Below are 27,413 nucleotides of genomic sequence, written 5' to 3'. Positions count from 1 at the left end.
TCACCAAATATGCTACTGTAACCAGGTTATTGTTGGGGTCAGGGGTCGAGACCCTGGCCCAGGCCCCGGATGTTAGAGTTCCCAGTTCCAGTTGAGTAATGGGGCAAATTCGAACAAGTTGTTGTTGTACTTATCTTCGTAAGTTTAGGGCGTGCACGCTAGTTAGGTTCCGTTTCGATAATACCGTGTCCATCATTCTGCAGACTCACGGACGCAAGGTAGGACATACTTTCCTTTTTACACTACCAAGAACGGCCAGAGACTCCCGTATTACTTATTCCAAACCCGACAACGCGCCACGCCTCTACCATCTCATCTCATCCCTTATGAGTAGTCCGTTTCAAGACGATGACGGGCACACGGCAGCCATGTTGCTTTCATCGATTGCACATGCAAGAATTCAGGTGTGCCCCTCCGCCCTCCAAAAAAACATCTCACTGAACCTGCTCCTAATGCTTAACCACACGCATGGATGTGCAAGCTTCTCATCTGCATATAAAGTCATTGAGAAATTCGCAGCGGAAAGGATAGAGGAACAGAAGCCAACAGAAGTCACTGAGGTCTGGGCTTATGATAACATTAATATCATGAAAAGAGTACGCCATGTGAGAAAAGGTACATTTATTCTTATTTTCTGTTATCTAATTTGTCATGAAACAAACTATACTGTAATACAACATGTATTACAGTATAGTTTAAAAGTTAATTGATTTTTAATTAAAATTGCGATAGAATATGAAATCAGGTGTTTGACATGACTTCATCTGTATGATCGGTAGAAGGAATCTGTGAAATCAGTCATATCATATTTATGTAATATTTACTCCGGTGATATTTGGAAAGTTAGATTTGATTCCTTGTTGATTAATATAAGTATTCAAAACTTTTCCAGGACATCATGCAGAGATGCTAAATTGGATGACAAGGATCGTTGTACCGGCTACACACCTTCCCCCCCGATGATGTGGGAGATGACACTCAGGTAGGAACACATAGAACACACACATATGGTTTTCAAATTCATGTTACTAAGTAGGTTGTTGTACCATGTTACTAAGTAAGTTGCTGTATCATGTTACTATGTAGGTTGTTATATCATAGATTTCTTACAACAGGACATGTTATGTTCATGCAGGGCTTGCGTCAGGATCTGGATGAATCACACATCTTGCCAAATGACGACGACATAGAAGCCATCTAAAGTCGCCTAGCCCAGAGAGTAGCAAAACTGTTGGGGTCGAACTTCAAGGCTTTTGAGAATCTACATGACAGTGCTCACCCGCAGGCGAAACGAGTGGAGAAGTCAACTTTCACGCCCCTTGAAGTCCTGAACCTGGATGAGGCTAATGATTCAGATAACATCCAGATCCTCCTTCAATTTGCCAAGGACTGGAGTGTTGGGGGGTCGAGCCCATTCCCTCTCTGTATTGAAACCTATGCATTAAGAGCCAAAAATACGGCATCATATCTCACCTTTTGATATTTCTGGTCACAAAAACTCCCCTTCATGTTGTAGTCTGGTTCTTAAAATGTACCCATAGGCCGTATCGCTAATTTCTATACGGCGATTCAAAAGCTACAGCCTGTTTTGTAAATAAAGTCGAACTTTGACCCCCGGTTTCAGGTCGATACCAACCCAGCAGCCCAGTGGGGTGGGCTCAAAAAAGTGTCCACTATTAACACCAAATATGGACAAAATTCCATTTTTTTGCAAAAACATTTACTAAAAACCCTTCACTATACCACCCACCATCAAAATGCCAAACTTCACCAAAATTCCCACCAAAAAGGGTTTTCAAAGTTTTAATTCAATTTGAACCCTGAGCTCTCTCACCGTCTTGCCTCCAGCGTCATGGGGTCACTACATCAAGGATGCTCAGGAAGATGAAAGTGTTGCAGGTAGATTGGAAGCAAGCCACAAGGCATCACAGAAAACCGGCGAGGTGCACCGTGCCGAAGTCAGGAAACTTGTCCACCTCGGCAAGAAAGGACATTACAGTCATTTCCTCTGAAGAGCATGCAGACATTCCTTCAAACCATCCACATACTCCACCTCCAATCACAATGTCAGACCCTGTCTTTGTCAACCCCAACTCGGCCACTGCAATGAGGAAAGTCCTCCGCCATGTCGGCAAGATATCAAACATTTTCCGATACAATGACAACAGTCCTGGCTCCAGAAAGTGGCTCGTCGTGGCTATGGACGGTCTGCCGTTAGGAATAACAAGAAATGTAATAAAGGACACACTGTACTGTAATCGTTGCAAGGTGCCCTTTGCATCCCTCGAGGTATTCCAAAGCCACGTGAAGGAGGAACATGTAGGTGAGGCCATCCCTGAAGTTAGGGAGTTTGATTGGGTCGTGTTACGTGTGGGCAAGCTCCATCTGGCGATGAATGCTCTCAAAGCATTTGTCGACTTGAACTGGGATGTCTGGTTCGCAGCCCTGGCAGAGGAGATGGGCTTCAAGTCTGAGGGTGCTCAGCGGGTCGCCAAAAGCTGTGCTGACCACCACAAAAGCATGCAGCTCTTACAGATAGCCATCAAGGGTGTAACAGATGAGCTGCTTGTTCCATATGTAAGAGAAAAGCTGAGGACAGGAGAGCAGCAGTCATTGTCAGCAGATGATTTCCTGTACTGCTGGTGTCCCAAGTTCAGAAACACCAACGTAACATTCCTACAAGAACAGGTTCATCTGTATGGTTTGGCCATTAAGAATTTCCACGTAGGAACAAGAAGGAACAACACCCAGTATGTCCAGGCTGGTGTGGAAGTGTTCTCCCTTCTTTTCAGTGGTAGGAACCATCCCAAATACCAGATGATCGACATGCTCGACTCCATGGACAGAGCCATGTGTCCAGAAGACTTGAGAGTCTTCATGGAGAAGACAGAATCTGTGACCAATGGAAACAGGTCCATCGGAGAAGGGATGGATGCCAAGTTGGAAGAAAAAAACAAGGCGTCAAAGAGGCTTAATGAGGATGCAGCCCACGTCTCCATCACTGGTACACCCCTCACATAAAACTTGATAAAGTTTGACTCAATAGCTCGTCAAAACAAAATGATGATTTTTAATGAAGTAGTGCTTAAAGGGATGCAACGTTCGGATGTGAAACAGACAATTGTATATGTCACACAAGATGAGATGTGTAGGGCAGAGGACATCACCAAACTGACAAAGGTGATTATGGAAAATCTGGTCAATGCTTTAAATTTGTATCAGTTGATCTTTGACGTCAAAATCAAACTTGAGGAAATTACTGTATGCAATATTTAGCCTTGCTGTAACTTTCTGGGTCATTTTACATGGTTTGACCACGTTTTTTTAAAACTAGTGGAAAACAACTCCATACCAGTTTTCAAACTAAAACGGTCAGTAATATGCAAATATCTTTGTTTTGTGTGGTGATGCAAGGCCTTTGTTTTCTGGCTGTAGACATGGCTGGACTCCCCATGGCTCTTAATTAGTTTATGTGGTCTAGAGGTCAATTCAGCTTTCAAAGTCCTGGCAGAGGACAGCAGGGAGTATCTACATTGGTTTATGGTTATGGTTGTTACCAGGGAACGACCTGTCCCAGTTAACGGAAAAAATCGCTGACCACCAACGAAGAATAAATCAAGAGGCTTTTGTCCGATCCCGTGTTAAAAGCTTGAATGTGGGTGAGAAATGATTTTTCTTGCACACAGAGAGAAAAGGGGGGAAACAGAAAATAATTGATGGTGTTCGGGATTTGAATGGTGTGCTTTTAACTGACCAGAAAGATATTTTAAATGTATATAAAACTTTTCATGAAAAAATCTTATCTGCGGAGCCGATTGATGTTGTGTCAAATAAGCTTTTCTCCCACATCTGTAGGATTCTGCCCCCTGAGCAAGCAGAGTTTTAAGATTTCACGTTGAAAAGGGAGGAATTTCGGGAGGCTCTTTTGCAGATGGAAAATAGCACGTATCCGGGGCTGATGGTCTCCCCAAAGAATTATGCCTCCCGTCCTTTCCAAGCTTTGCAACTTCTGCAGACAGAGAAGTGTAGTGATTACGTTCTTTGAGCCTTTAGAGGCTGAGTTTGCCGATGTGATTAAGCTCTTGTAGATTCTCGGTGTGGACCCCAAGAAACACTTTAAGGGGATCCAAAGAAAGGGGAAAGGAAAGTGTGAGCGCATTTTATTTCAGTGAACTGATGAGTACGGCTTGACTCACGGCATTACCTAGTACGGATATGACTTAAGTATAAGATTAAGGGTTGAAAGGTGTTGGCCGCATGTTGTCTCAGGGAGAGGTACAGTTTCTCGTATTGTCAGCTGACATGTCGCCTAGCATTCCTCGCATTGGTCTCGCCTGGCATTTATATTATAAGAAGTAGGCTGAGCTGGGAACTTTTTTTCCAGAAAGAAGATCCACGCCTTCTCTAGTGCTGCACACAAAGTGCAAAACATTGCCGAAGACACGAGCAAAACAGCACAGAAATATTTTTTAAGTATTTAGTGGAGGGAGAGGAATGATTGGGGCAAAAGACCACATCTATGCGACAGCTAAGTTACTATGTATGGAAACCAAAAAAGAATATGCTGAAGGGAAGAAGTTTTGCTGCTATGCCTTGATGCATCTTAAAGTGGATGACTGTGGACAAAAGCTATTCCAGCCGATTGTAGGCAACAGGTTTTTGGTCTTTTTCCAGAATTCAGTTCCATGTTTTCGTTAAATAGTCTTGTCGTCTAGTTCAGATTGCTTCTTGGCTATGCTACTTGCAATGTCTTGATATTCTGCAATTCTACCACAAGTCATGCCAACCCTAGTCACCAAGACAGTGTATTATCAAGGAAGCAAGAGAGCGAGAAGTACTGCAAAGATATGTCATTCAGGGCCTTAGTCTATCTGAGCTTGATGACCTACAGACAATCGTGCCTGGATCCCTTGGTACTGTGCTGAGACAGTTCCAGGACCTGGAAAAATGTCCAGAAACTCTAAAAGGTGCAACAGTGTATGACAAGACATGTGACAGTTGTGCCCATATCCTGCCATTTGATGGACGAGCCGAGGTCATCCTCAACATGGGGTCATTCTTGGTACCCCACGACCTCCTGAGGGATTGATTACATGTAACATTTTTCTCCATACTGGGCTAACAAAACATATGGCAGATGCTGGTATCGCGAAGTACCAACCAACGTACAGCAAGTTCCGATTGGCGTGGCACTCCTTTGTTCAAGTGCTAGACATTCGAAATGATGATGGATTTATGTGTCCTGTTTGTGGCACGTCACAAAACGTTGTGATTTGCGATGGAACTGCACTAAGCTTTAGACGTGAGTTGATGCCATCATTGATGGAGCAAAGTGGAAATGAGAAGGAATCCAGAGCCATTGGCAGTAGTTTCCAAGAAAGGGTGTTTGTGAAAACAGCACGTGGCCGCCAGCTTTTACAAGATTTCCTCAGCGATGGACTAACTCCACCAGACATGGAAGAACTGCTCAGAAACGTCCGGCCCCACGTCACTCGAGGCTCTGCTGAACAATTCATTCCCCTACCTTGAAATACTGGCCAAGAAATCCATTATCTGTGGACTACTCCATCCCTCTAGAAAATTACATGACTTCATAACTGATTTCTGCAATGGAGAAGGCGTTTCAGTCTCTGTGGAGAAGATGCAATACCTTCAACATCAAATACCTTCAACATCAGTCCAGCTGACCTCCTAACCGCATACGCGGACCCACCCATCTTCAACAGATGAAGTACACATCTTCCCTGGATGTCTCTGTGATTGAAACAAACCAAAAATTTTGTAATCAGATACTTCTCGAGAAAAAAAGTCTGACTTACATGTATAATACCCTTTATAATGAGCATCGCATACCTTCATTTTCAGTGATGACATGGAGGAGGCACTTGCTGAGGTGTCCTGCGTGGCAGAGGCTGCAACTGTGGCATCTCTGGTTGCAGAGGGCAAGATAGCTACCAAAAAGTAGCAAGTGGTATGTAATAGACTTAATAACTGTATATGACAGCTTTACATTCCAGCACAATGTTCTGCTATGTTGGTGTTGCCAATTTGTATATGAAGCTCCAAATTTATGTTTGAACCATATTTTATTTCAATTGTATGGAAAGGTATTGGTAAATGCATCATAGTACATTCTATGGTGTATTTCCATAAATGCGTTAAGCAAGGTATTCTGATACACTTAAATCAGTAGGTACTGATCATCTTTTCTTTTCATCAGACCCACTTTGTCAAGGCTGATGATGAGGGCTACCTCAAGCTAGATTAGCCATCACATAAGGGCGCAGGTAGATCTAGGCATTAAGAATTTATGAAGACAGAAATCTTAGTAATATGCCGTTTTTTTAATATAAATTGATAGACTTCTTGCGGGCCATCTTCGAACGCCCTAACGATCCATCTCATATCATCATCATCACCGTATCCGACATGCCGTACGACGATAAGACCGAGAGGAAAAGGGAGAACAGGAGCAATAGTCGGCGCCTGGGTGGGGTGGCCGCGGTCGCCGATCGCGAGAAGAAGTTGCTTGCCGCTGCGATCAGCGATCACAAGACCGAAGTGGACCGCCTCCGGCAGGCGGCGAAGGCCAAGCTCGACAGCCTTCACCGGGAGAAGACGGCTGCCCAGGAGAAGACGCGGGCAATGCAGAAGCATCCGCGGCCCAAGCTGCCAAAGATCGAACGTGACCGGCTCTGCGAACCGAACGGCGTATCCAAAGTTCTGGGGAGTGAGTGCTTCTGTCGAGTCATTCTCAAGACCTTGGCAGATTGTAAGTGCATGGGCTTTCATATTCCAATATTCAATGCATCCAATACTTCTGATGAAATAGTTTGAAAATGTTTGCAAAAGACCATACTCTCATTTTGTGTTTTTTTGTCCTGATTAAACAGGCCTTGAATATACGCTATCTTTCGGAAATTTCTCCCGAACGTAATCAGTCATTCATAATTCAACTTCAAGGTAGAGCGTTATCGGTGCGTAGAGAGTAATTGGCCTCTTTCTTTCTACGTTTAATTCTCTCAATTCAAAATGAATGGTAAAGATCATGCTTGAATTTCTCATATTGCGTCTGGAAGCTTGGGAATTTAGCGTAGAACGCTGTGGCATTCCGATCCAGAACAATTTCTTCTTTATTCAAATGTCTTTATACATATGTTTCGATCGAAAATGTTTTGGCAATCGATAGGTATATAAGTAAAAGTATAGATACAACTATACTGTCCTTGGTTGGCCTGGCTTATGTTAGTCTTTCCCCGCCAATGTATAGCACATACAATAATCCACTCACGTGTATGGGTAGGCGCCAAGCACTTCTTTTGTGTCATAATCATGGGTCTTTTGACTGTGTCGTCATGTACTAATTATCTCTTTCGTTTTGTAATCACACGTGTAATATGTTTATCTAATCACGACTAATGATGAATCTCTTCAACATTTTAAGGAATTCCCCACTGCCACTGCACTGTCAGAGTAGGCTCACAAGACTGCACTGTTAAAGGGGTCACCATACAGGTAACATTATTCGTGCCTGTTACTGTTTTCAGCAAAATGTGAATACATTTAGAGTAGAGGCACGGTCTGTACACTAACTTAGTCTAGTCCTGCGAGTGATAAAACCGCCGCATGACGATTCAAAAACAAGAAACAGATGGATTTTATTATAAACATTGGCACTTATGAATGGCCAATGTGAGACGTAAATATAAGCGCGAATTGCACAGACCGCAGTGCTAAGTGTTTAACGAACTGAATGATTTCATGTACATAATGACTAGAGAAGGTTTTAGAAATGCATTTCAAGACACAACTATATTACTGGACTTCTACAAATTATGGTAAAAGAAACACATTCTCCATGACAGGATAATACAGAAAAACACTCCAATAAATACTCAACTCTTTGACTATGTCATTTTACAAGTCATCAATTAGACTGGAGGTTTTATTGTTCTTCAGTGTTTGTCTTTTTCCATGTTTCAAGTTCACTATTGTGCTTTCAGTGGCTCATGTTAATTTTGGCACTTTTGTAGATGGTCACGGCCTGGCTGCTGTGAATCAGCTGACCACAAGGACAGACGCCACCATCCTGGACCTTTTGCAGGAGGCAGACATCTTGGCAAGGGTGTGACACATGGAGTGGTTTCCATTCGTTTATGAGATAAACACTGATGTGGCGCAGCCCTACCTTGTCCAGGAGTTTGTCTCCTGCACAGCACGCAGCATCAGGAGCGTGAGCTTCCACTACCTGCTCATCAACCCGTCCAGCCTGGGGGTGACCAAAGTAGATGAGGCCAAGGATGGGGTAAAGCAAGTGGCACAAGCTGTGCAGTATCTGCACGTGTGTCAGTGATAATTGTCAGTCCTCTGAAGTCATAAAATAAGTTTGAGAACGGAGGGGAAAAAGACGCCTTTAGCCAAAATGAGCCATTTGTGCCAGCGAGCGGTCCTGGTGGGGAGGACGAAAGGAAAAGTCCGTCAACATTCTGGACTTGCGAAATCCCAAGTTCAAGCCAGTTCGTCTTTGATAGACATCTGTGGATAAGACTTTAGAAAAACGCAGAAGAAGCGAAATTTCGTTGGTCGGCACTGGTCAAATGAGGTGTGCCGAGGACTAAAGGAAGCGCACAAGGCATTTTACTTTAAGTTCAGATGGCACCATGTGAAGACCGCCAACAGCCAGAAAAGACAGGGTCCTGTTTTTTCAGCCATGGGAAGTTGCAAGTTTTCCACCTGTAGTGTGACTTGCAAAGTGACCATCGACAACGAAAGGGATCTGCTGGCCAGGGTAGCTAGACTCTGTGACAGTGTATTGCTGAACCTATCCACTACAGACCGGAACTGGGCCAGTCACTGTTCAGCACACTGGTTACCTGTCCTGAGTGGTAAGTCTCGCAAGGCACTGTGTTTGAAATTAACTTGCAAGCATATATTTATTCATCCTGTTTGCTATCTAAACTTGCAGTCTTACCGCGAATTTTGTCTGTGGCCATATATATTCTTGCCATAAATGTTAAATTTACATACAATGTAGTGGTACTGACCACGTCCACCGACCATCTACAGACCTATTGCACCAAAACCACCGCCCACCATCCTCATTTCACCCTCACCAAACGTACCCATCAACACCCCAAACACCAATCAGGGTGTGGTGATGGGAACGTTTGGTGGTGTCCCAGCCGTCCAACCGTACTTTTCGCCCTGCCTGCCTTCCATCCTGGCTCCCCCCCCCCCCCGCCTACCAACCAACGTTCCACCCTACGTTCCACCCGGGCTTCCACCCTACTTTCCATCCGGCCTCCAGCCATGCCTTCCAACCCCACAGGTCCACCTCATCAATCCGTCTGCCCCGGCTATCATCTATTTCATCACACCGTAAATCTTTCGAAACAAAACTTATTCACCGTAATAACAAAAGTTGCAAAAACAGAGCACTTGAGTAGTGTTTAGATATCTGATATCTCTTATGTATATATATTTCCACTCTTCACTTAAGTTACTCTGGCTTTATATCAATTTGTAGTTGGCATAATGATTTTGTTCAATTTTATGTAAACAAGTCATGAGTATATTACTATTGTTTTTTTGTCTTCCATAATTTTCTCCAGACTACTGGTTAAAGATCGACAACCAACAGTGAACATAGTCTCTGACATCAGGAATTGTGGTCTGTTGAATGATCTGTGAATTCGACTAGTGATTATAACATGGTCCTTGGGCTGCGGCTTGAGAGTAGATTTTTGCCAAAAAAGACATCTTTATCAATATATTTATTTGTACATGTATATTAGATAATAATGCCAGTATCATTATTTTGACTTAACTTCCATGTCCCAAAACCCCCGCCAAAACACCAGTCTTGCCCATTTAAGCAACCGCGTGCACTTTATTCTTAAATGCAACTATCCAAGGCTCTTCCAGGTTCAAATGCCTTCTAGTCTGGTGAGTCTATGCGATGCTGCTCGGTCTGAACGTCTTCTGATGCAAACTTACGGTATCACACTGCCACCAGGACTACCAAACCCTAACGTAGGCCCTGTTGACGACACGTTTGAGACCATTCTGCGGTTGCTCGACCCCATAGTTCTACAAAGCCACCAGCCGCTTGCCGTTGCTGCAGAGGGCAACTGCTTATACAGGGCCCTGTCTCGTGCCCTGTATGGCAATGAGAACTACCACCTTCATCTTAGGCTGCTCGTAACTTTGGTGATAGTGTAGCACCGACGCTACTATAACAGGCATTCGCAGGATTTCGTCGACATCATCAACGACGATACTTAGCATGTGCTTAGCATGCTGGCCATCGTCACACCACCAATCACCCACTTTCCAAAAACATATACTAATGTATGCCTCCAAGAGATACGCATCCAGCCCAGAATAGTTCAAGCAAGATTTTGTAACAGTCTTTAACAAATAAGTAGGAATTTTTCAATGCAGACTATTCCTTGTGGAAGTAAGGACAATTAGTTCGATCCAATTACAAATGTGATGAGAATTTCCAGTTTTGTGGATGGGTACATGTATTACAGTTGCGTTAGGAAAGGTAGAGCACCATTGCTGTCAGTAACATGTTCATAACTGTATTGTTGGCTAGATGCTCTGATATGTTTCTATGTGGCTATCAGATGTGTTTATATATCGGTTTTCGGTTCGTTGCACTTGAATTTTGTCCGCCTATATGTTTTCATTCAAATTTGGAATTTGTACAGGCTCCTTAAGTCCATGCTAAGGGGGTCTGGATCAAAAGTGACAATTGCACATGCAAAGCAAGTGCCACTTGCCATCCCTCTGCTGGAAGAAGGTTTTGTGTTGCCGCATTCTGTGTGAAAAGAACGAGAAGCCACACTGTGAAGGCGGCAACAAAAGACATCGAGGACATGGTGAGACACATTAAAGAAGGTAATGTATACACACACTAAGAGGGTCGACGCATCTCCTTGGGTGAGAGATTTGACGACCCTATCAAAAAGGCCTTCAACAAGATCAGTGGATCTAAAAGGCACAGTTGAAGTGGACAAGACAGCACAATCCTGTGATGGACGAGGTGGAAGTGGACGCAGAGATCAAACGTTGATTGGATGGGGATTTTCGAACAAACTGTGTAAGAATGGGAGTTGTTAAGTGCCCAAGGTGAAGAGATCCCTTCTCTGGTCACGAGGGACACTGTTCTGCAAATTTCAATCCTGCCGAACCTATCGGCCACGCAGTTGGGAAGAACGTAGCGTGAGACATGCTAGGTGAAGAACCTCTTGTGATTTCTATCTTATTGCTGGACAACGATGGAGAAGTAATCCAGGGAGCACAAGAGGCTAATGACACACTATTCGAGACGTACTGCGCCATGAAAGGGACATAGGACGAGGAGTGTCCTGACGCCTATCTCCCAGATCCTGTTATATACTATGTTAGAAGGTTTGTTAACTAAGAAAGTGATTTAGTCCAACACACAGACAGTGGTGTAATGAGACATAAACTTTTAACTGTATAGGTAAATTATTTCATGTATCCATTTCAATTGATTTACTTTAACATGTTTCTTGGAATGTGTACCTTCGGTAGACTCAATACCAAACGACAGTGGTAAGGTCAAAATACTTTAAACTTTACTTAAACAGAACCAGACAAGTTGCAGCTACGGACCCCAAGTCATGAACCGACTTCACAATGGCAGCACTACAGACCGAAGGCATCAGGGTCGCAAGGGGCCGCGTGTACAAGCCGCTGAGAAGGATTGACGGGATTGGAATGAGAGTGGAGAGTTGGTGTGAACAGCACACTTATAGCAGTTGTTGTTTTTTGACAGGAGGGAGTGCAAGAACAAGTTTGTCTTTGCATTTCTTGGATGCCTCGTCCTCAAGGGCATATTCAAAGAGGTCAGTATACATTGCATAAATGATGTAAGATGTAAGTAAGAAAAAAAAAATTGAACTGCAATTTCTGATCCTGCTGTATCATAAGGTTTTGAGCATTCTCTTGTTGTCTTACAACAGGTACAAGTGGGCTACCCCTTGTTGGGCATACTCAATTCAGAAAGATAGCGGCCACGCTCGAAAAGAAGGACGCCACAACTGTTGACGAACTGATCCACGCCATCAACAAGAGCTTCCCAAACGTGAAAACCTGGGACTGTGATGCTCGACATGCTCGACATCAAAACATTTCTGGGCAACGCCAGCAATGACCTTGGACAGCACGGTTGCCCTCATGCCTTTACGTTCACCAACGGCCATGATGGTCAGCCTGTCTTTGAGTACAATGTATTTCATTTCTTATTCCATGTGTAAGCTCTACTCCCCAGATCTTTGTGTCGTAACCAATGAAATTCACTCTATAATTCTAATGTTGTATAATGTATATTTCAACTCCCTCTCTAGATGGTGCTGTGATGTACTGCACCTAGTGCCCCTTTATTCCCTTTGGTCAACGATTGGCATCGCGCAAAAATATTCATTATTGACTAATCCGTTGTATGATTTTGTCTGTTATGAATGTTACTTTACACTGATATTATCCAAATTCATATAGGACTTTGCTTCTGATGAGGGGTGGAAAGCTCCCTAGAAATGACGAGGTGCGCCTGGCTCCAAACCAGACCTGGTCGATCCCAAGCTGGAACGCCTTTAGATTGACAAGTTTCAGAAGGGCCTGGAAGCCTTCTGGCAAACAGGTAAGGTAAATAAGACATCATCAAGGAATTCTTCATGTTTCTCGCAGGTGCAAAATACCCTCGTTATCTGCATAAAATTGAAAGTAATTACACGTAGTTTGCTACGTAGTAATGTAATATGAAGCTTGTCAATCATTGAAACTGATACTTAACAAAACATCTGCTTGGTTACCTTATGAATATCGAGCAGCGCCTGATGAAAAAGAGGGAGTCTTAATCTGGGAGTCTTGCTTCCATGTCTAGTTAGTCAAGAACAGTTGACAGAAATCTGTAAAATGATGATGATAAGTGTGAGGACGTAATAGCTCAAAAGTCCCAGAGTGTAAGGAAAACAAGATAGTCAAATTCCTTTTGTTCATTTTGGCGGGAACTTGCCTACTGTTGTTTCAGCAGTAGCCTGTCAATTGCGAGTTACTTGCGAATTGTCCTATTGTTCTGGTTCAAAAATGTTGCTCAGTCCACTACAACAGGACCGATTGAGCCCAACAGAGACACAGCACAGAGTTCCAGTCTTTGTACAAAGACTCAGACAACCACACAGACAACATGACGAAACACGCCCTTGAAGTGGCAATGGTAAATGTTATTGTCGTTTTCGAGAGGCGGTTCCATGATCAGTTGCACAGGAAGTACAAAGACGCGAACCAACAGCATAGAGAGGAAACGAAGGACATGCTCAAAACAAATATGACGGGGGGGATGATTTTGGGTACATGTCCCATCTGCAAACAACAAAGCCATCCATTGGCATGATAGCCCTGGAAGGACAAGCTATGTTTAAAATGAACGAAACATCTCACTGACTGAACAATCTATCCAAAGATGATCCTTTAAAATATGCAGCCATCCCGACAAGTGCACGAAAGACCAGAGGAAAATACAAGAAGATGTATGATGATCGCGACAATAACATCAAGGAGGTGAAAAAGGAGGTACTGAAACAGCGTGGGGAAGAAACAGAGAGACAAAAGCGCAAGGCAGTTCAAGTTGAGACAGAGAGGAGAGAGCTACTTGCTTAATTTCGTGGTCCTGCAGAAGACACAGTCTATTGACATAATCATAGGGCCTGCACGAGCTCAGGCAAGTCCAAACTGCAGCGGACGAACGTCATTAAGGAACAGCTGAAGCACCTGCAAGCACAGGGGAGAGCCTGCTCGAAAGAGCTGTTCAAATTCTCTGCAAACAAGACAATATTTTCCCAGGAACAATTTTGTTCAAGTACTCCGCTTTTATCTACCACGACAGACAAGACGTCCAAAACACGTTCCTGATGGGCCACAACAAAGAAGGCAGCAGGTACAGTCAGACCTTGAGGTAGTTGTGGCGGTTTTAACCGAAAAGCTGAAAAACTTGCAAGTAGAAAATACAGAGCTCCAGTTAATTCAAAGTTTAATGGAGAGCAATGTTGTGACCACCTTCCAGGATGGAAACTATTCTGATGATATCAGAGAAGTCATCATGGACCTCGTAACATAAAGGTTATCTAGAACATTTCACAGAAGAGACTCCCACAACCTGAATACATACCTGAAAGAGAGAGAAACACTCACTCTCATGGACTAAGATGCACAGAACAAGCATTGGGAAGCACAACTAAAAAACACAGACTCAAGAAGACCACATGAATTCTGGAAAACAATCAATACCCAGCTGTTCCGTCTGTTCTGTGGATAGAAACCTGTCACATTGGTGTTGATCGGCTTAGATCAGTGGAAAACCTTGAAGAATCGGTGGGTCAAGGCCAGGAGAAATTTGTCAGAACTAGGAGAACTGTGCCGTTTGGAGAAGCCTGCAGAAACGGACACTGTGGCTGTGTTCGTGGGTGTCTGCGGAGAGGCGTATCATAACATGTGGCAGAGAAGTTAGCATATCCATCAGGGGTGCCGTTTGGAGAAGCTACGCGCAGCTTGGTAGGTACCTACGGCAGCCACATAACGAGGACTGGAAAATGCGCGTCATGCTGTCGATACAAAATTGTCAACTCACTGTCTATATTTGAAAGTCATTATCATTGTATCTTTTTTTTGTACAGGGCAGGGCACATGACAGCAGCATGTCCCTCAGCAACACGTGCCCCCTGGTGTCCAAGTGGTTGACCTATGTGCAGTCAACCTCACCATGGGTTGCTGGAAAAAGAAGAATGAATATCTTGCAATGATACAGTGCAGCCAGTGCCATTGCTGGTATCACCATAAATGTATACCGGTGCCAGAGAGTGACTCCCTACAAGACTCACTGAAACATCATCAACTGTGATTGACGTTCTTTTAACCTCCAACCCAGGGAAATATACTGGTGATAGTGTTTACAACAGTTGTCTTAGCGACCATCACATGGTATATGCCCACAGGGATTGTAAAAGTACCAAATCTAAAATTGCCACAGATTGTCACAACAAGAATCTTTAAGAACATGAATGAGTCCAGCTTTTTAACAGACCTTGCTACCACTCCTTGGCACATAATAGACATCTTTGACTCTGTACAGGACAAGTGGGACGCTTAGAAGAAATTGTTTAACTGTGTTCCTGATGTGGATGCCTCAATGAAACAGTTCAGAATCAGAGCAAACGGTGGCAGCTGTCCACCTTGGCTTACTGACGAAGTGAGACAATCCTTACATGCCCGGGACCATGCTAGACACCAAACTGAAAAGACTCAGTCACCTGAAGACTGGAATGCATACAAGAAACTACGAAACATGGCAAAGAAAATCATTCTACGTGCCAAGAGACACCACTACACTAATGAGATCAACAGCACAGCTGGCAGTAAAAACAGTCTCGTTGAAATGTAGAAAGCGCTTAAAAGGCTGACTGGAAGCCAAAAGTCCTCTAAATACCTAGCTTGGTGAACAGTAATGGAATAACAGAGTCCTCATCCTAGAATTTTGCTGATGAGCTTAACTTTTTCTTTGGACACACAGCCGAGAAACTGGCTGATGTCAGATACAGAGTTGTAAATCTCTATTCACCCCTTACACTCAGTTCTTACAGCGTAGTACAAGTATGCCCCTGTTTAGTTTCCAGCCAATCCCGGAAATATTTGTCTTGAATGATACAATGTATAAACAATTGTATCATCAGCATATAAGGCAATTTTACATATATTGTAAGTAAGCAGCTAGGCATGTTGTTTACATATAAGATGAATAACAGCAGCCCCAGTACGGAGTCCTGGGAGACTACATACCTTACTAGTACTGTGCACAAATCTGACGTGTGACCATTGACTGATGTACAATGGGATCGATCAGACAAATAAGACTGAAACCACTTCGCAGGCTGTCCAACTATACCATTTAGGCTCGCTGCTAGCTTTTGCAATAAGATACTGTGATTTATGCTGTCAAAAGCTTTCGACAGATCTATGAAAACTACACCAGTGATGTCACCACTATTAATTGCATTATACCATTCCTCGGTAACTATAAGTGTAAAGCAGACTGGGTTGAATGTTTCCGACGGAAACCAGACTGTCGACTGGAAAGAAGGTTGTGTCCAGTCAGAAACTGGTAAACCTAGGTGTGAACTGCACGTTCAAGAATCTTGGAAATGACTGACAGAATACTGATGGGTCTGTAGTTAGTTGCTTCTCTTCTGTCTCTATCCTTGAAGATTGGTACAATCCTCGCCTTTTTCCAGTCAGTGGGGAATTCTGATATTGATAACGATAAGTTCAAGATGGAGATTAATGATGAAGCAATAACATAATCAGCTGTTCTCATTAGACGACAGTTCAGTCCATCCAAACCGCTGGCTTCATTAACTTTCATTGTTAACAGTCAACTACCCAAACCTACCCACCCAATTACTATATCTTTGCAGTCTGACTTTGTAACCAACAGCTTGTCTGTAAATTCAAGCAAGTGCAAAGCTTGCTCATTGGAACCAATAAGCGTCGTTTAAGCACGACTCAGTTACATTTGCATCTGAATGGGAAAGTTCTGCACAAAATTCCAGCTTATAAGTACTTTGGTGTCACAATGGACAAAGAACTTAGGCTGCACCAAGTAATTTTTATGGATGACGTCCTTTGGAAACCCTAAATCTAAAGCGAGAAAAAAAAACAAGAAGGGCCGAAAAAAACAAGATGCCTAGATTTGAAAAATCTTGTCAGCAGGAAAAATCTGCACTGCTGACAGGATGATCAGTAGAAAAATTGCACTACTGAGAGGACGATCCTGTCAGCAGTAGAAAAAATGCACTGCTGACAGGATGATCCAATTTTTTCTACTGATGACAGGATCATCCTGTCAGTAAGTAGCCACTTCCTTATTTATGCATTTTGCGTGACGAGTTATATGCATTTTGCGTGACGAGTTTTACTTTAATCTTACGATTTGCGGCACTGTCGTAACTCTTTGGTCATAGTTACAGGAAGCGGAATTTCTTGGGGTTTTTTTTCTGGGTACAGACCAAAATCAATGCGCGCGCGGACGTCATCCATAAAAATTACTTGGTGCAGCCTTAGATGGGACACACATGTGGGTACTATGTTGACCAAGTTGAAGCGTGCAATCTGACTATGGACTTTTAAAACCAAGATATAGAGCTCGAGGGACTGGCCTAACGATTATGACTTGTAAGATTATGATAATGTATTGTATGATTATGATAATATATTAAGTAATTATTTATTTTACTGTACATTGTTTGTTCAGTTATTTATTTCTTTACATTTCCCTGTGACACCCCCCCCTCCACTTAGACCCCTGGGAAGAACAGACATGTAAATATATGTATATGTACTGACCGACACGGCCTTCCAAGAAAAATAAAGATTTACTACTACTACTACTACTACTACATACACCTCTCAAATAGAAAAGCTTCCACACACTAACATCTTCCTTTCAAACTTAAAACCATGCTTATAATATACTGTTCACATACCATTACAGGTCCCCACACCCAAAAGAAGACCGAAAAAAATTAAAGTGAAAGACTGTTCCGTGCTCTTGACGAACTTTAACTCCACTCCACAACAGGTATGTTCACAATGCTCTAGACAATATTCAAATTTATTCCTAATAATATGCAATCATTCAATCCTCCATATTCATTTACTTAAAAAATTAGTAACAACTTTGGTTTCCCCTCCCCAACAGATGACAGCGACAACTTCCATAACTCATCACACTCATCAAACAGCTTACACAACACAACCACACACCACAAACCCACAAGGCCTAGGATTCCTGTTCAACAACCAACAAGTTCAACAACACACACAACAGAACACACAGTTCCAGATCACTGACTACGTCCCAACCTATCAACCTATCAACCAACAACAGTACCTCCTCTACACCGGGCAACAACACCCATACCACACTGATCAGATCCAGCACCTACCAGTACCACCAACTCTATCATCAGCAAATCTAATGGCCACGTGCACCCCCATGATGATGATCGGACCAACCACCACATCTTATGGCGACATGTACAACCTACCAGTCAACATAGGTCAGTCTTCAAAATACTATCTCCTTAACACAACTAAAATCATACATATAAAGACATCTCACAACTAACAACATAACCTTCCCAACAACATAATAATTCAAAAAGTACTTCACAGGAGCTGCTAAAATTGACTTTCTTGTAAATATTGACAAATTCATCCCATCCAGTGTATGTTACCAAAGAAACTTCCATAAAGTATGGATAATAGAATTGACAAGGAACTTCACATATTCACAGAAGTCTCTATGAAAAACCTCTCGAGATCATCAAAATAAAACACAAGTAACACGACTTATCGATGTACACATTCAAAATTACATCATTTACTGACACTTCAAATTCTTCTCATAAAATACGTTGGTCCAAGTTTGAATTAGATTACACTTTACAGACAATCTTTGGACACATTACTACTGTCAAATATTCCGTTCTTCATTATTACTTTTTGAATTCATGTTCCATACATCATATATCTTTCATCATCATCATCATCACTACATTTCAGTGTATTCCCCTCAGACGGACCGCCATTATCTTCCACAAGATATCTTGACAGTGGGTGGTGCTTATGTATAAACGTTGTAACCCTTTGGATCGGATTTCATGGAGGAGATGCAATCCACTATGTACAAGTTAAATGTAGTTACTGGATTCAGCCTAGCCACAATTGATAGTGTCGTTGATTCCTGTGCTACCTTTCTAACAAGAGAAGACATTATGCCTGACATCGGGTTGTCAAAACGTAAAACAAAATGAAGACGGAACTACTAATATCTTATAATTTTCGGCGAAATGCAGTTTTGGGGCCGAAATCATAGACAAAAGAACAAAACGAAGCAACAATGTTCCCATCTTTCTCGGCAGCACGCCGTTACATATTACGTTTTAGGTTTTGGACCGAAATCACATAGAGCCATAAGTCAGAACAATCACGGAGGAACCAAAAGAAGTCAGAAAATCTAACACCTTTCCTCGCGCGCGCATATGGCATCTATATTGACTACCAACTCTATTCCTAACACCAAAAAACTACAAAAAATTATAAACTACAAAAGCCAAAAACATATGTGTGTGCGTCTTGTTTTTGATTTGTGTGGGATAGACCGAGAGTGATAGGTGGGACCGATCACGTTCACGAATGAGGAGTTCAACAGCTATGATGGACCGTGGCTTCGCAATCTACTGCTGTGCATGACCTGATAAACTTCTACGCTGTAACATCATGGAGGACCACAACAGGAGAAACCTCAGGACAGTAGTATATCTGGAAATAGTTGACTGGTCACTGAACGAAATACCAGATGAAGTACGCCGGTATGAGGCCAAATCAGTTGAAATGGCTGATCTATAACTAGATATTCCTACATCCCAGTGAACAACACCCCCCCCCATTTTGAGGTGACAGTTTGTAATATGAAATCAGGCTACGCCTGTATAGCCCAGAGCACATTTAACACACCTTTAGGCGATATGTATTCCCTTAGTAAAATAGATAAACAAATAAACATCATTCGTGAAAGATAACATCATTCGGTGGAAGGCATGGGGTCCTTGAATAGTTCTTGTATTTCATTTACTTGTTATATCATATTTTCTTTCAAAATAAAATGATGGAAGCGGTCAGCTGGTAATATCTGTCGTCTCTCTTAGATAGCTACAAACTGACAGTTTACCAACATGGCAACTCTTCTTGCTAATGATAATATTATGATTTGTTAAGTATAGCACTAGCAACGATCATTTTACAACAAAATGGAGAAGAAGAAGAGTAAGTTTTAGTGTACAATAAATGTATTCATTCATTATGGTGCCTCATTGAACGGAATGAAGCCGGATGAAGCAACAAGGGTGCGGTTGATCCACAAATCGGCTCATGCTCTTGGAGTGGACAGAGGCGTTTATCTTTCAGGTACTGTAAATTGCACTGACACGGAGAATAAGCTTTCCAATGATTTATGCTAAACTTCAAATGACGGGCTGACAGTTAAGTACCGCATATACATAACCGTTAATGTTTTTCAGCAGCAGCCACAGCCCTGAGAAGTTCGCCCAGCAACAAGAGTTTGCATCAGAGGGCAGATCGCATCTTAGAGTCTTTCTTCCAAAATAAAATGATTGAAGCGGTCAACTGGTGATATCTGTCGTCTCTCTAAGATATTGTCCAGCGCTACAAACTGACAGTTTACCAACATGGCAACTCTTGTTGCTTATGATAATACTATGATTTATGATAATACTATGATTTATTAAGTATAGCACTAGCTACTTTAGCAAAGATTATTTTACAACAAAATGGTGAAGAATGAAAAAACGCCATCATATTTGTTAATTGTAGATTGACCGTATGACGTAATATATGGTTACTATACGAATATGGTCACCGAATCAGTGGGCAAAGGCCCAGTCAATTCCAATGGTTTTGGTGATTCGGCTTTCATATTGTGTAAAATTTACGCCCCGATGCTGAGCTCTAATAAAAAGAAGTTTTGGAATGACGTGTCCGAATATATCACTCGTAGAAATAACAGGAATAATGTTGTTCTTCGTGGTGAATTTAATTTTGTGGAAGATTTAGAATGGGATAAGAAAGGGGGATTCATTTCAGGGAAAGACTGGTGTCTGGGAGATTCAGGATTTATGTTTGATTTGAAAGACAAGATTTATATATATATCCGACTCCTCAAAGTCTACCTGCGGCCGGCTGGAGGGTGGTGAAAAAGGGGAAGAAGAAGGCCTTGGGTCTGAATGCGGTTGTTCAATATTGCTCCCTGATTTCCTCAAGTTTTTTTGCAATGGCGCGTTTGCGCAATGCTACTGATCTTAAGCTGGGTTTTCCCAGTGCGCCGGAAACTCAGGCAAAGGCAATCATTGACCAGCTGTTTGCGCAGAATGTAGGTGTATCTGACATCGGTATGGCGCAGTCGGGTAAAGGAACTATTTATGTCAAAATTCACAGTAATTGGCCGATCATTGTGAATCATGCAAATCGTGCCATTACTCCAAACGCAATTTTCGTCCTGGGCTTGAATTTGTGAGCTAATCTCGAACACTGGCGTAATGCCTGGGAATGTGTCACGGTCTTCCGTGTCAGAAGTGGGCGTGGCCGTGGAGTGGCAGCAGGAAGACATCATGCAGGGTGTGTCACAAGAATCGGTCGTCTCTTCACCGGCTTCGGCGGGGGAAATCATCTCGCGGGCGCTGCGTTGGGCCAACTGAGCGTTTGTACGATATGCCCTCAGCCTTCGTGCAAAAGGTTTAGACGACTTTGTGGGCGCAGGGGTGTGGCAAGGGAAAAAGCGTTCGATTTTAAGTGTATGGCAGCCAATAGAGAGAGGACATGGGCACACTGCCGATATGTAAACAATGTGTTTAATGCCGTGTATCTGCCTTATGCTGTTTGTTGTCCTAGAACGATTTTGCGTTGATTTCCTTTTTCCTCAATATTGGTAGCTTCCGTAGTACTCGTAGGCCATTGGTCAAGACTTGAGTGTCAGTCATAACCATTAAGAACACGTGACTTTTTCACAATTATCACGGCATGGAGCGGAGGAGTCAAATTCATTTCAGAAACCCATACCGTTACGCACACACCACCGAGCGGCATGGCGCCCAACAGGAAGAGACAGAGAGAAAACAGGAAAGGGAATAGGAAAGCTAAAACGCAGAAGCGTGTGGACGAGCTGACGACCCAGTTGGGGAAAGCGCAGAGTCAGTTGGGGAAGTGCAGAGTCAGCTCGAAGAGGCGCGTTTGGCCATCATGGTTAAGGAACAAGAAGTGAAAGACAAAATTTCCGCGATGGCACTGCAGCCCAACCTTCCCAGACTGCCAAAGATATACATCGATGATCTCTCTGACCCCCCCCCCCCCCCCGGGGGGACAAGGAACATTTTGCAAGGTGTCGTTGAAGCGACTCTGGGACGATCGTGACGTAAGCAACTGCCAAGTAGACCAAACGCACTCAAAGCAGTAAAAAACAGCCCATAGTCGCCAAGCTATCTAACTACCTCAAATATAAAAACTTGTGAAGCAAGATTGCTCTTTTTGTATATAAAGGTAGAGCGCCTGTTGTGCGTTGTTGTTATTACTGTTAAAGTTCACAAAGTTACCTCAACAAAGAACGTTTATTTTGTTTAGACTATATTTAAGGCAAGGGTTGTATCTTGAGGCTGTACCTCACACACAATATATCTATATTACGTTTTCTTTTCAAATGTAAACTATTATCATATACCGTTATAGAATCAATATAAATCCTTCTAAAATCACATTGTTAAGACATGCTATAACTATTATCATATACCGTTATAGAATCAATATAAATCCTTCTAAAATCACATTGTTAAGACTTCATAATCAAATTCTCCAGTCAGATAGCCAAGGAGGACTCCTTGATCCTGAAGGAAGTGGATTTATTCCGGTCTCGCCATAATGTCGGGGACTGAAGCCCTGAAACAATGAGGAGTATGCGGCAGAGCGGAAAAATTTAAACAAACCGATCTAGAACAGACACACGGGTCAGAAATTGCTGGCGAAAGAGAAAACTTAAGAAGAACCAACTAGGTTCTTCTTTAAAGCTGAACGCCGCAAGGGTCAGAGGCGTGTAATTCAGTCAGATTAGAGACGCAAATGGGGACGTGGTGACCGTTTTCCAAGTTTTATACTGATCTGTCAGGCGTTAGAGTGGAAAGTATGGTATAATTCATGTTAAACCTACAATGCTTGACATTCGCCTCTGACTTATTCATAACCCAATGGAAAAGTCTAAGTACAAAAGGCCGCCAAGAAGAGCGATGTGTTTACTTTTAGTGAGGAGATGGAGGAGGCCGACAAGAAGAAGGTGTATAGTAAGGAGTATTTCCATTCAAGCGGACCACGAACAATATGCACATGGATGATGAGCTGTACCGCAGACGGGAGGAGGCAAAATCCGAATCCCGGAAGTCTCTTGCATGGCTCATTACAATCGGAGACGTCTTCTCACGTGATGAGGAACAGACAGCACTTACAGACTTTAAGGATAGACTCAGCAACATGCTACGTATCTAATTCATCCAGCAGGAGAGTGGAACTTGATTTTTTTTCTTTCAATTGTTTGAATATAATCCAGGCTGAAAACTGTTATTGCAAATTTATATTGTTCTTGGTTATTGTACATTCATTGGAAAATATAAAGGGACTTAGTGCATTTCCCAAGAGCAGAAAGAGAAAATTCATACGAATTAGAGAGGATGGCGCGTTTGATAATAAAATCAATAACTTAAAATAACATTATACTTTTGCCGTCAGCGCCACTGGCGTCAGCGCCACTGGCGACAGCGGGAACCCCGTGTAAAGACAATTCCCGTCGACGTAGTCCCGCTGTCAACAAATTTTCTCCCGTCAGCTTCGAAGCCGTCGCCCGTCAGCACAGCGGGAGTCCCCGTCAACTTCAAACTCCGTCTAAAGAGAATACGTCGGGCTCGCGTCAGCGGGAGTCAGGGTTTCGGCGATTAGCATAAAGCACGCGTTGATTAGCATACTGTAAGTCTACTTAGATCCCCGGTATACATATAGAGAGAGAGATTCGCGGGATCCGCGGCGACTTTTGTGCCGTGCATTCATTTCCCCGCGGATATATTTATCGTACTTGTGCCCCCCTCCCCACATTTACGAGTGATGAGCATGGAATATCTACACATAAACAAGGCTTTGCATTGTAGTCTAATACGGGCGGGGAGACGCCGTCTACCGTTGTACAATCATACAATTTTGCTTCTTGCTTTTGTTATGCTTACGCCCGATACTTTCTACAAGATGGCGAAATGCAAGCACCGCAGGTGTCTGTCAGATTTTCGGGCGGTGTGTCTAGAGACGTCGCGACAGCGGCCTCCCGACAGCGGGAAATTTCGCCGCTGACGCGAAAAACGTAATGTAAACTGCGCCTCAGTAACATGCTACGTATCTAATTCACCCAGCAGGAGAGTGCAATTTGATTTTTTTCCCTCTTTCAATTGTTAGAATATAATCCAGGCTGAAAACTGTTATTGCAAATTTATATTGTTCTTGGTTATTGTACATCCATTGGAAAACATAAAGGGACTTAGTGCATTTCCAAAGAGCAGAAAAAGAAAATTCATACGAATTAGAGAGGATGGAGCGTTTGATAATAAAATCAATGACTTAAAATAAGCTTTAATATATCCAGCCGGCAGACCCATTTGAGAGATGGGGTCAGCAAAATCAATCTCTGGGCAGGCTGGAGCGAATCTGGACCGACACATCTCGGCTTCATTTCGAGAGAGCAGCGGCAAGGGCGCAGTGGATTCAACTCCACGTGCAAAAGCCCCACATTTCTGACATCAAAGGGCATTCTCAACTGGGACAGTTAAGTTCCGGCTAAATAAAGAAGACCATGATTTTGTAGACATGTGGTATCGCAAAGGGCAGAGCCAAGATTTAGAAAAAAACTCGGGCGCCGGTCACATTTTTTGTATAACAGAGGACACATAACAAGAGACAGCTAGGAAGACAGAAACTAGTGAAAGCAGTGGGCAATCTGGTGTGGACAAGAGAGGGAAAGGCCAGCCATCCCAAGGTAAGCAGAGAATAGAAAAAAAATACACGTAGAAAATCGCAAACTCTATGAGGCTGCTGCATTTGACTTATTAGAACAATGCGCTTTACATATCTATCCTGTGTGTTTGTCACAAGGACATGGAACCGACGCGTTACCCAAAATGTCTGAATAAACAACAAAGCCTTCTACCGATGGAACAGCACCAGAACCTTGTCACACAACAATTAAGCATACCGAACCCCTTCTTCATGCTGGCAACAACAGGCCAAACACAGCCTATTACTCAGGTACATTTCTTTAGGATAAACATCCTTATACTTCCATCTAGTACTGTGTACCAGTCGTTGTCAATGTGCTGGGACCTGTGGATTCTGAGGCAGCCGCAGCAGGAGCCGAGCCGAGCAGGCGGACCAGCTGTACACTCAACTTCTGGAGACCATCTGTGCGTCCTGGGCTGACGTACCTGCGTTGATGGAAGTTCCAGTCGAGTCGCCTGCGGCGATGGTAGTTCCAGTTGAGGCGCCTGCTGTGATGGAGGTAGCGGCACCATCACCACCAGCAGTCACCTCCAATCATCGTAATTGATGATGACAGCGATACTGAATCTGTCATTGTCATCGATAGCGATAGAAATGATGATGATGTTATCATGCTAGAATTCATTAAAGGGTGTCCGTGTGACTAAACGCAACAAGAGGAGGTCAGCATTCCTGGCTGTCAAAGATGAAAATCACAACGGTCAGGCCTTTCTCATTGTCTAGGGAAAGCCAATGACTGGCAAAGTTAGGCACACAGAATGTTGTAACCAAAATCTTCATCTTTTTTACTGTGAAATATCCTCCTGGGACCGGAGGTAGTTAAGCAACTGCAAGAGTTGGCCTACTTGTGGGTGGCCCCGGGAAATTCAACTTTAGGAAAACTGGGTAAATGTTGATTTACCTTCGAAGATTTTCTCTTCACAACCAAGTCAACTGGATGTTTGTCACCCAAAACGGTGAAACAAATAAATATCGACCACTTTGCCGCACGTGTGCAGAGCGGCGCTAACCACACCACAAGAATAATGCAGGACCTTTGCAAATACCATGCAAGGAATACCCATCAGGAATATCCGACTGGGACAACTTTCGTTCAAGAGATTTTCTACAATTATAAGCATAGTACGCATGGTTTAAGGTCCCAATTGCTTCCAGCATGAGGAAGGGACGCAACGAACATAAAACAACAACAAAGGAGCCGGCGACTAAAAACCAACACCAGTGACCGCAACTGAAAACAACGCAGAAACAAGACCTACTGCTTCAAACGTCATTTCGGTTAGTAAACTAGTGAATAACTTAGAAAACGATTTAACCATTCACCTGAAAGTAACAATAAAGAACCCAATTAAATAAATCAATCTAAGTAACTGCATGGAAACCAAAGAAGGATATGCTGAAGGTAAGGAGTTTGGCGACTATGCTTTAATGCATCTTGTGGATGACTGGACAAAAGCTATTCCAGCCGATTGTATTGGAAACAAGTTTCTGATCTTTTTCCAGAATTCAGTTCTTTGTTTTCTTTAAGTAATCTTGTCATCTAGTTCAGATTACTTCTTGGCTAAGCTTCTTACAATGTCTTGATATTCTGCAATTCTACCACAAGTCACGCCAACCCTACCTGTTTAACAACCGTTTTCAGTTGAAACATTATCTATCTTAAGTAACTAGCTAATATGTGTTTTGCGTTCCTCTCAAGTACCCCTCCGGGATCCACGGCTGGAATGTTGTCTGAAATGGACGAGGTATAAATGGACTTAGTGCACTTCCCAAGAGCAGAAATAGAAAATTCACACGAATTAGAGAGTGTCATGATGAGTGTCACCCCCATCTTGAGATAATGATAGGGCCCAGAAATGGGAAGAGGTCGGGTGCCAGTGACCGGGAAGATCTGCTATCTGAAAGTACAGCACTCAAGGAGGGAAAGAGACAACGAGGTGAACAACATAACACTGGCTATCATACATGCTGGGAGCGATGAACGGCAGTCTGATAGGACTCCGTCGCAATGAGGGTGGGACTGTCATCCACCTCACATACGGGATGCCTACTGAGAACCCGGTAACGAAGATGGTGACAAATGGGATAGGCTTCCTGGAGGCCTTGGGGAAACGAATGGATCTAACCAGAGAGGAAGAAATCAGAATCGAGAGTAATGCCTCTAAAAAGAGAGTCATTCGTGGTGTCTATGAGGGAAGTGAATGGCCAACATAATTGAAGAAAACTTAAAAGAGAGAGCGGTCCAGTAGAAGTCATCTTCCAAGTACATGTACACCCTTCCAGTCCAATACAAGCCTTCTCTCAAGTACGCAGCCTATTCATCACTTGTTCAAACTAACATGTAACTACAAGAACGTAAGACATAACCAACTTGAAAATTGAAGGAATCAGAGTCTACATCTCTTTAATGCCCCACAGCTCTACTATCTTATCGCATCACTAATTCACAATGTGTATCAAGATGAAATTTATATTCCTCTCATACTGATGTCATCGATAATCCATGCACGTCATCGATAACCCATGCACGTAACTAGAGATGCAACACGTTCTGCGATGCGACAGTGGCTGACTTCCCTCGTAGGTCAAGTTGTTGATAAGTATGTAATGATGAAAGAGGGAGACATTCCAGAGAACTTGACAAGATGTGTGAAGGATTCATTTTACCCAAAAGA

General features: G+C 43.0%; 1 protein-coding gene, 1 long non-coding RNA gene and 1 pseudogene across 3 annotated transcripts in view; all 3 read left to right on the top strand.

Moving 5' to 3' along the window:
• Positions 1–27,413, top strand: part of LOC136445955 (uncharacterized) — a 492,269-nt gene that overhangs the window by 415,011 nt on the left and 49,845 nt on the right. The window lies entirely within an intron of this gene.
• LOC136446353 (uncharacterized) lies at positions 1,849–3,021 on the top strand. Its single transcript, XM_066444696.1, has one exon. It carries the CDS (start codon positions 1,873–1,875, stop codon positions 3,019–3,021), a length of 1,149 nt encoding a protein of 382 aa, XP_066300793.1. The 5' UTR covers positions 1,849–1,872.
• LOC136446352 (uncharacterized) lies at positions 5,131–5,695 on the top strand (annotated as a pseudogene).

Source organism: Branchiostoma lanceolatum, chromosome 12 (genome assembly GCF_035083965.1).
Source record: "Branchiostoma lanceolatum isolate klBraLanc5 chromosome 12, klBraLanc5.hap2, whole genome shotgun sequence".
In the NCBI taxonomy this organism is placed as follows: Eukaryota; Metazoa; Chordata; class Leptocardii; order Amphioxiformes; family Branchiostomatidae; genus Branchiostoma; species Branchiostoma lanceolatum.
The sequence above is the reverse complement of the archived record's forward strand: the minus strand, read 5'-3'. Positions and strand labels throughout refer to the sequence as shown.

What these genes read in the sequence shown, in the direction of transcription:
- LOC136446353 (XM_066444696.1), top strand. Translation starts at nt 1,873, where the DNA reads ATGCTCAGGAAGATGAAAGTGTTGCAGGTAGATTGGAAGCAAGCCACA.